At 32.4% G+C, this 10520-nt stretch overlaps 1 protein-coding gene across 1 annotated transcript; it reads left to right on the top strand.

Annotated features, from left to right (window-relative positions):
• The first annotated feature begins 6395 nt into the window (after window positions 1–6395).
• Window positions 6396–8275, top strand: LOC116021054 (transcription factor bHLH94-like). The gene is made up of 3 exons (XM_031261658.1): window positions 6396–6824; window positions 7484–7900; window positions 8013–8275. The coding sequence occupies exons 1-3, from the start codon at window positions 6414–6416 to the stop codon at window positions 8115–8117; spliced, it is 933 nt and encodes a 310-aa protein (XP_031117518.1). The 5' UTR covers window positions 6396–6413; the 3' UTR covers window positions 8118–8275.
• The last annotated feature ends 2245 nt before the right edge of the window (window positions 8276–10520 follow it).

The raw sequence follows: 10520 nt of genomic DNA, 5'->3' as shown, positions 1-10520 counted from the left end.
ATTATGATGGCCTTATAATGTGATATTAAAAATAATTTAAGTGAGAAAGAAAATATATTTTAAATTTCCAATATTGTAAAAAGAGATTAGGTAGTGCAAATGTGCAATCTTGAGAAGCCTATAAAAGCACGGTGGTTAAGGAAAATGACAAGCCCTAATATAGACTAGAGATCCTAGTTTGTCCTCAAATTTGAGGGTACATGTTCCTAGTTACCTACTTTATTACGCTATATTACTACGGAAATAATATTTTTAGAAAACAACAAGTACAAGAAACGAAAAGTTAATGATAGGTACGAGTAGAGTAAAACACTCTTTTAAAAAAAAAAAAATATTATTTGCTATCTTTCAAAGGTCGTGCTAGGAGCGTAGTAGCTTAGATTTCTCAATATAAAGCGTACTTCGACTCAATGTTTGAGCACTCAAACAAGTGAGTTCGACAAACTAGAACAAGGGAGGAACACATGAAGGTTTTGGAGGAAGTTGAGCAAAGTTTTGGGAGCTAAAACGTAGGATTTGTTGTATCTAAAATCTGCTGCTCAACTATGCTTATATAGGAGATGAGGAATTAATAACAATTAACATTACATTAATCTCTGATTTAATTTAAAACCAAATTGTAACCTTCAACGAACAAAATTAATTTGTAACCCCCCGCCCTCCCCTCGCGCGAGAGAACTTCTATGCCAACAAGTGAGGGATAATATATATATGTCACGTTTGAAAATTGATGAGAAGCTAACATTTACACTATCAATAATTCAGGAGTGACATTGATAATTGACATATTTGTGAAGAACAAAAATTATAATTTTTTTTATATAATTAATTATTATTCATATTTTATGGGTTGCACTAGAACGTATACGTAACCCTACATGGATTTTATTTGATGAAGAAAGATTCTTAGAATTGTAATGAGAACGAAACATTTGGAAGGGAGTGATTCAAAAAATTGATACATGACGTAGATTGATGTAATGTAATTATTCACAACTGGATAACATGTACAAGTCTTAATTAGAGGCAGTAGTGTACACTTCTATTTGTTTAAGATGAAATATATCATAATTCTCTAAACCGCTTACAGTAGACTAATCAAAAGTGTTAGAAGAGATAAATTACGAGTCACCCAATCAGTCTTATCAATAACATTTTATTTGATGATTTCTTATATATAGATTAAATTTTAGTGAATAATTCTAGTACTTACCCCGATAATTGGCTAAAAAAATTAATAAACATTGTTATTTTTATCCTGCAAATATAACAATTAAATTCCTTAATTAGTTATTGAAACACTATCATCCACCAAATGATGAGGTCTCGGGCCAAATCGAGGATGATATCGATGGCTTCCCAGCTTGGGCGCCAAGTGCTTTCTACATAGTAGATTGTTTGTTGGGTCTCCCCCTTCCCAATAATCCCCGCCCCCCTCCAAATAAAAATGTACAAACAAAACATAGTAATACATTTTTTTTTATTTTAAATTTTTTGAGAAAGTTTAAACTTTTTCTAACCAATAAATGACCTCTTAAGAGATAAGAAAAAAAAGAAGGAAAAAGATCATAACACATTACAAAAATCGTGATCAAATTAGGAATCCACAGAGCCTAGACATAACTGCAACCTTTTGTAATTTTTTTTTCTAACTAAATAATTAATGATGTCTGTATCCACCATTATACGTACATAGCATTTGTCTTACACTAATTAAGTCTTAGGATTGATTGGAACGAATAATTTTGTTGACATTAGGAAACAACAAGGATACAACATCTCTATTCACATTACCACTTTATAATTGGCACCAATTATATTATATTAGAACAACGATTAATTTTTAATTTTTTATGCATTCACAATGTTGCCAGTAAGGCAAGACAGCCATCCTAAATATTTTTTGTACAATTTGCTTAACTTTATATTGGCAACACGTACTACTTGCATAATTAATTTTTATAAAGTATTTTAATCTAATTTGATTTAATCATATTAGACGATACTAAAAATTTAGTATTAAAAATATTTTTCAATTTATATATATACACAACCTAGTGTTATATGGCAAAAACTTGTGTGAGACCGTCTCACGGATCATTGTCCGTGAGACGGGTCGGGTCAAGATAAACTGTAATACTTATACTAGCAAATGTAATACTGTGGTAAATCAGGATAATAAAATGTTTATTTTTTGAAAAATTCATCGAGTCTTTCTCCGTCCGTTTAACGGTCTGGGTACACCATATCCGCTCCGAGAAGCACGGGAGCTGGCCAAAGGGGAAATAATAAAATGCTTATTATTTATATCATTCTTTTTTATCAAGTGACTTGTGCTCAGATTGCATGTAATGACCTCTTCCATATGAGAGGTCATGAGTCTAAGCCTTAGTGGAGGCAATATGCACTCTCTTTGTCCTTCAACAGGAGATGCATGTCTTGTGTGTTTAGACGGAAAGAATGTGGATTTTCTTCAAATTGGTACATAATATTTTCTTTACAAATCTACAGAAATGTCATAGCCTTTTTTCATTTAAACGTATTTGCACGTGATGGTTTACTAAAATAAATTTTTAAAAAATTCACCAAAGAATTTTTTTTTTTCACCAAGGTGATATTTTTATCTCAGATGATGAGATGATGCAATAAAAATTTTATGTATTTACAAAAAATCACTGTATTTTTTATTTAATAATAGATCTCATCCATCGTTCAATATGCTTTTATATATATATATATATATATATATATATCAATGCTTCATGTAAAAATGTAGATTAGTCTCACTCATTCAGGTGAATGTTCAATAGCTTGAAAATAAGTGAAAAATGGGGAAAAAGTTATATGACATTTTTGTAATTATTAAAAACTTTTTATGTGCGTTGGACAAAATTTCAGAGTATATATGCTGATATGTTACAATGCGACCGGCATTAGTGCACTATTATTTATTGTTTATATATATAATAGCTTCGTGAGAACACGTGAATTAATTTCATCTGTCCATCTAAGATGATCAAAGGCTGAAAATACAGAGAAAAATGTGGTGATATTACCGTAATTTTTGACAATGCATTTAAAAATGTTTGATAGTGTGCCGGTGAATAACTAATAGTATACACATGTAAGTGTATATGTTTTTTCCTTATTTTGTAGCTCGCGTTCTCATTGAAGCAAAATGTGTGTGCGCCCACACACACACACTTGATATGAGATATATCACTCAATTAATAATAATAAGAGTCTTATATAGTCCAGTTGAGACACATCCCGTGATATATATAGAGCCAGTTACTTCTGAGAGGCTAAGATTCAAACCCATGACCTTTGACATGAAGTTGATTCTTATACAAAATTGAAACATGTCTTTCATCATAACTAAAAGTCTAAGCTGGTAGTTGAATTCTACAATTATATTTAGGGTGTGTTTGGTTGGTGGGTTTAGGCATAAGGTATTGGTATGAAAGTAATTGTTTGTGTTTGGTTGATAGGTTTTGTGAATGCTACTATGGGTTTGGAATACCCCATTAATGACAAAACCCATACCCTTATTAAATAAGGGTTTCATCTCCCTTCCTCCTTTCTTCCTCAACTATTAATAATCATTCCCATTCCACCCAATTACCAAACATGTTAAATACTTTCACCAAAACTCATTACCATTACCAAGTATTTGATACCCATTCCCATTCCGATTCCCATGTGCGAACCAAACGCACCCTTATATATATTATGCACAATAGGGGAGAAGCTGTGAGAGAGTTTAAGGGTGTGTTTGGTTGGGGGGTTTTGGTATAGGGAATGGGTATGAAAGTGATTGCTAGTGTTTGGTTAATAGGTTTTGAGAATGCTACTATGGGTATGGAATACTCCATTAATAGGAAAACCCATACCCTTATTAAATAAGGGTTTCATTTCACTTCTTCATTTCTTCCCCAACTATTAATATTCATTCCCATTCCATCCAACTACCAAACATGCAAAATACTTTCACCAAAACCCATTACCCTTACCAAGTATTTGATACCCATTCCGATTCCGATTCCCATGTGCGAACCAAACACACCCTAAGTTTGAGGTTGAAACTTAATAATGGGTGTTGGCATTGTTCATGTATTGTAAAGATATGCAAATCTGGTAATTTGGTAGGGTGAATCATGTTTAAGTACAAACAATTGATGAGGTAAGGCTGTAATTTAAGTAAGATATTGGGATATCCTTTCACATCTTGGACCATACCTTCCATATCTTTGAATGAAGCTTAATGCTAATATTCCTTTGAATGCCACACATATTAAAACCCCTATATCATAAATTTTAATGTTAGTTGGTTGTATTCAGTTCATATATAGTCGTGGTCCTTTTGTTTTGGTCAATCCGTACGTACATATATAGCACTCGTGAACTAACTATTTTCCTGTAGATAGATGACTTCACACCCTCAAATTTAGTTCAATTTAGTTGATTGTTTGTTCTAGAATTTTTGTAATTATTTAGTTTTAAAAAAAATAAAATAGAAACAGTAACAATATTCCACCCAAAATCAAAAAAATAATAATAATAAGCACAAATATTTGAGAGATAAATTACTGGAATCTATAGGCATTTAATTACCAACTTATTTTTTATGGTAAACACTAAAATCTTATGTATTTAAATTGTAACTATTTAATTTGTTACTAAATTTGTTGGTATTTTATTATTTTATTCTAATCCCATAACCTTAATTTATATATATAAGAGCTTTAATTTAGATTTGAAAAAGAAAAACCCTTTTTGAAATGACATTAAAATAAAAATAACTATGCATTTAATACATATAATATTGGACAAACTCAAAATTTTACCACTTGATTAACTCTTCAGAGTGTTAAATATCTACTCCTATAGTCCTATTCAATGATATCTTGGAATGGTTATTTTTCTAGTAATTAATGTCCCTCTCAATCAATTAACCAATAGAGAAAAGAACGTACGAGGAGGGGAAAATTAGATAAACTTTTGTGTTTAGTATACAAAGGAACCTCAAACATCATATCTTAGCTACCAGATTTTGATGCTCATTTAATCATGTCATTTGTAGAAAATTCCCAACTAGATTTCACTTTTTACTACTTTTATATATAGTTTTAAAATAATAATTATTAATGTAGTTGAGTTGGTATTTAATATTTTAATTTTTATAAAATTTAAACTTAAATATTGTATAAACATATGATAATTAAATTAAATTATTACATGTTTTTAAAATACATTTAATCGGGCCTATTAGTAGTATATGTTAAATGTAATACCAACACGCCCCAACTAGTATTAAGTGTATATATATACATACGTTTTAAATGTAACTCCAAAATGACGTTATTTTAAAGTGATATGTATTTTTATTTTAAACAAAATTATGCCATCTTCTTCGAGTTCTTCCCTTCTCCTTTAGCTTCACAAAATCAAAAGAGGATTGCCTAGCTTCTTCACATCAGCCTTCAAGTTTCATTTGTTAGACCATCGTTTGATCGTTGGAAGTCTCCAAAAAGTACATAGGTAGTTATGTGCCACTCGTTCATGTCTTTAGTCATTCATCGAATTAAAGTTTGTATGCAACAATCACAAAAATAATCAACAACTCTATGCAATCACGCCTTCACTGTTAGGCGTTAGCAATTAAGTCTCAATTGTTGTTGACGTCGTGTAATAACAACTCCACCTCACTCTCCATCCATATTTTTTATCTAGTCACTCGTTCAAACTTTAAATCTTAGATCCCTTAATATCTACACAACTTTATTAGAAATTTATAATAATGGATTAATTACAAAACTTATTAATTGTGATTTTGTGAATGCCATCCAAAAATACTAACTATGATTTGTAAATAATGGACTCTAATTTCGCCACTACTTAAGTCAAATTCCCGCCCCGTCCATGAATCCATGACAAATCTTATTAGTACTAAACTAACAACTAATACTCATATTTTAATCTCAAAGTCTTGCCTAATAATTGGCAAATGTGACTTTGAGATCAAGATGGATCTAATTCCTATCTAAAAAAAAGTTTTTAAAATTCAAAATTCCAATTTTTTTTTTGTAATTATGTATAAATTGAGTTATTCGTTATCTATTATTCAATTAAGTGTCTTATCATATTTAATGAAAAAAAAAAACAAACAAGTTCTAAATTTCTACTACGTAATATTTAATTACCTAGCTAAGAAGAGAATAATCATTGTACACTATTCCCCGGCCAAGACAACAACCTAGAAAGCCTCACATGTTAAGGTTGCTGTAGCCCAGTTAAACTTGATATGATTGGTACAATTTTTTATTGATTGATCCTAATTTGAAGCCTTTAAAAGGGCAGCCAAATACATCCTCTCTTGTAAACAAACAATTCCATCTTGACTTTAGAACACAATGGATTTACAAAACGTTACCTTTTTACAAGACCCTTTTGGCTTTGATTTCAAAGATTGTTACGCCATGGCCATGGGGGGATTGTTGGATTGCTATGGCGGTTTTGAAGAAGACAAGTTGAGCTGCGAAGCACTTAGCAGTGTTGAGCAGACGGCCTCGAATGGGTGTTGGGATTATTCTCCGCCGGAAGTTTTGCCGGCGGAGTACTCTCCGGCTGTTGCTCCGGCGGAGACTGCGGCGGCGTTGGGACGGCCCCGGAAGAGAAGGCGCACGGCCAAAAGGTCCAAGAATAAGGAAGATATAGAGAACCAAAGGATGACTCACATTGCCGTTGAGAGAAACCGTCGCCGGCAAGTCAACGACTACCTCGCCGTCCTCCGCTCCTTTCTGCCGCCGTCTTACGCTCAAAGGGTATCTCCCTCTCTATTTTCTCCTCTCCTTCGGACAATTTGATTTTTTATGAATGAAGAGAGAAATTTCATTAATCACTATTAGAGTTGTGCATTGGATAAATTCTTTTTTTCTTTTTTTTTTTGCTTGAAAAATTTGGCTATCTTGCCCTAGTTAACAAAGTACCACAAAGAAGTAAACCAATTTAGGTTGCTCATAGTCATGGTGGTCGTAAGCCCTAGGCGCTAGTGTAGAGGAGCACTTAGATGGCCTAAGCAGATTATACAATTAACTTGAAAAAAAAAAAAAAAAAAACAGTGCCCGTGAGTGGGTATATATATATAATGAAAAAAATTAGCAAGGCCGAGTCGACGAGATTAACTCAGTTAACCCAATCGAAAGGAACGAGTTAACTCAGTCGCATTAAGCGCAAGGCGGTCGCCAGTCAGTCGAGTCGGCCGAATTAGGTGCTAGTTAGGCGCCTAGGAGGGAAATTGTCATGGTATAGGAGTGTCTAGGGCTTAGGCGGCGTCTAAACCGATTTTTACAAATGTGCTCATAGTTGATCATATCAATTGCTCAAACTATGAGACCAATATATAGCTTTCACTGATAATCTAATTTGTAATATTGTGATTATCAAGTCAAAGATTCAACTAACTTGGCTACTATATGTGCAGGGAGACCAAGCATCAATTGTGGGAGGAACAATTAACTTTGTGAAGGAGCTAGAACAGCTCCTCCAATTCTTGGAAGTTCACAAGCAACTGAAAAATAATCAAATCTCTTCATCAAATTACCCCAACAACAATTCTCACTACCCTTTCTCCACCTTCTTTACCTTCCCTCAATACTCAACCCCCAAAACCCACTCTCCCACCGCCGCCGCCGCCTCGACGGCGCCGCAGAAGTTGTCGACGGTGGCGGACGTGGAAGTGGCCATGGTAGAAAGCCATGCAAGTGTGAAGGTGCTCTCAACAAAACAACCAAAACAACTTGTGAAAATGGTCAAATGGTTTCATGCCATGAGCCTCACTGTTCTCCACCTTAATGTTACCACAATTCATCCTATGGTTCTTTATTCTTTCTCCTTAAAGGTTAGACTTTATGAGCTTCATTAAAATTAAAAATGGTTTCTTTTATTTCTTTCTTTCTTTCACTGTTTTTGTGAATATAATCTAATTTATCTGACAATTTGATCCGAGACAGGTTGAAGATAATTGCCAGTTGATGTCAGTGAATGAGATAGCCACGGCAGTGCATGAAATGGTTGCCATGATTCAAGAGGATATGATGAGAGAAGACACAATCTAGCTTAATAAGAACCCCCATGGAAACAATTATTTGCAATTAGGAAAGGAAAAATATTATTTATGGTTGTTACAATTCATGTAATTGAATAAAAATTTCATCACCTTATTCTATATATTATATGAAAAAATAACGTTTTGCGTTCCTATTTTTATATGAAATAATGATTCCGATCCTTTCATTATTGACATTAGCATTATTATATATATTTACTCTCTAATTTTTCATGAGTTAGAGGTTTTAGTCCCTCTCCAACTAAAACCGTTAAATCCAGTTATCTTTGCATTGCATTGCATATGTGCAAGTGTGCAACGTAACTGGTTAGTCAATAATATAACAACAAGATTATAATTTTAATTCTAAATCATTAAAGTGTTTATTAATAGGTTAAAGAACCAAAATTGTAACATCATTATAAAAAGAGGGACAAAATCTGGCACCTTGTGAAAGATTAGAGTGTTAATAATGTTTATGTAGGTATGTGAACAATTGAAAGATTGAAATTGCTATATATTTGGTATAAATATATAGAGATAAAAAATACTATTTTGTGAGGGCAATTCCACCCAAATTGATCAGACGATTGACTTGCATTGATAACAAGGTTACAAATTTACCCGCATGGATAGTTCAATTGTTCACAAGGGTGAAATTTGGGAGCAAAGGTTACAAATTCAACTTCCAACAAAATTACTTTAATACAGAATTATTGAATATATAATATTGACAATTTTTTGGTTGGTAAGTTTTTTTTGTTTTTTTTTTGTTTTTTTTGTTTTTTTTGTTTTTTTTGTTTTTTTTTTTTTTTAAATTATCAAGTATAGATAATACAGTACTCGAAATTACAATGATTTGGTCTAAAAAAACAAAGTTCATGTGAACATGTAAAATTGTGTCACTTTCAAGTTTCAAATCATTGTTTACTTTACGTGTATTAATGCATAGAGAATCTACTTTTGGAATGTTTGTCTTCCCTCTTCCAACATTTTGAATAATATTTCTTTTCCACGACAAAATTTCTCTGTTCTTGTTGTCATCTAAACCTCAGCTCTCTTCATTTCTTTTAAGAAACTCTATCCTTTTTCTCTCTTTTGATCCAAACCACTAATTTTTTTAATATTACTATATTAATTGTCCATTAAAGTAATTAGTGCTGTGACGCAATTTTTGGCCCACGTTTAGATGGGTTGCGAACACCAACTTCACAAGCACGCTTTGATATCAATTATCATGATTAAACGTGCGTACAGAATTATGCTTCAATTATCCACTCGAACTGAACACCTCTTTCATGACAAGGTAAGCTAGTTTAATTACCTATTTATCAAATTCGAGTTAAATATTCAAGTCTTAATACAGAAAATGTAATTTATTTAATCTGATTATGCATAACAAATCAATTAATAAACAAGTAATTAATATTATGTGTTTAAAATATACACTTACGACAAGTGAACAATTTAGCAACTCGTTAAACTATCACTTATTATCGTCCACAAAAATCATTAGGTATATAGTAAATATATAACTGTAGTGCTGATGCAAACCAAATCAAATTAAAACTTTTTGAGGTAACCTCAACCAAGTTGATCAGACTGTTGATTTGGTAATGGGTAATCACAAGGTTATAAATTTGACTCTCAACAGTACAGTAATGGCTTATTGGTCAAATAAGTTTAAGCTAGTCAGCTATGGATAACCGAATAGTTTTCCTCCATGCAGTCTTTTGTTGGCTTGGGATCACAATATGGGGTTTCTCAGTGTACACTCTCGAGAAGTAACTGCAGATTTTCCTAGTCATCCAAAAAATTTAAAAACGTTTTTACTTAATTTATAATAATATAGTTTAAATATGTTACAAGAAAGTCTGCAACCACTATACGAATAAGCGCTCTGGATAAAGTCTACATTTTAACCTTGTAAGGTAGACCCGTCACTATTTATATACTGAATGCTCACAATTTGAATTGTGAATATTCAATAGGTAAATTATTAACATTCAGTATATAGATTATGATAGGTGGACATTGCAAGGTGGGCAAATTATGCTGTGGACCCAGGTCCACCTTGCAAGGTGGACCTGGGTCCAAAACTAAGTCGTTTTTTTCTTTTTTCCTTTAGTAAACATATTGCTGAATATAGAGTTGTCCAAAAATGTGTGAATGTAGAGGTTTCAAAGTGTGAATGTAGAGTATAGGAATCGTGAATGTACAGTTATGATTGTGTGAATGTAGAGTTACCCAGAAATGTGTGAATGTGAAGGTTTCAAATTGTGAATATAGAGTATAGAAATCGTGAATGTAGAGTTATGCATGTGTGAATCTGTAATAGAGTTAAGAAGTTCTAGCAACTTGTAGCCTTGTAATGTGTGAATGTGAAGTTTTCAAGTTGTGAATATGGAGTATA

Source organism: Ipomoea triloba, chromosome 5 (genome assembly GCF_003576645.1).
Source record: "Ipomoea triloba cultivar NCNSP0323 chromosome 5, ASM357664v1".
Taxonomy (NCBI): Eukaryota; Viridiplantae; Streptophyta; class Magnoliopsida; order Solanales; family Convolvulaceae; genus Ipomoea; species Ipomoea triloba.
This window is presented reverse-complemented; position numbering and strand designations above follow the sequence as displayed.

Bases quoted from the DNA above. Each gene is read 5' to 3' on its own strand.
- LOC116021054 (XM_031261658.1), top strand. From the start codon at position 6,414: ATGGATTTACAAAACGTTACCTTTTTACAAGACCCTTTTGGCTTTGAT. The intron at 6,825-7,483 runs GTATCTCCCTCT...CTATATGTGCAG, and splicing joins CGCCGTCTTACGCTCAAAGG to GGAGACCAAGCATCAATTGT. The intron at 7,901-8,012 runs GTTAGACTTTAT...GATCCGAGACAG, and splicing joins TTTATTCTTTCTCCTTAAAG to GTTGAAGATAATTGCCAGTT.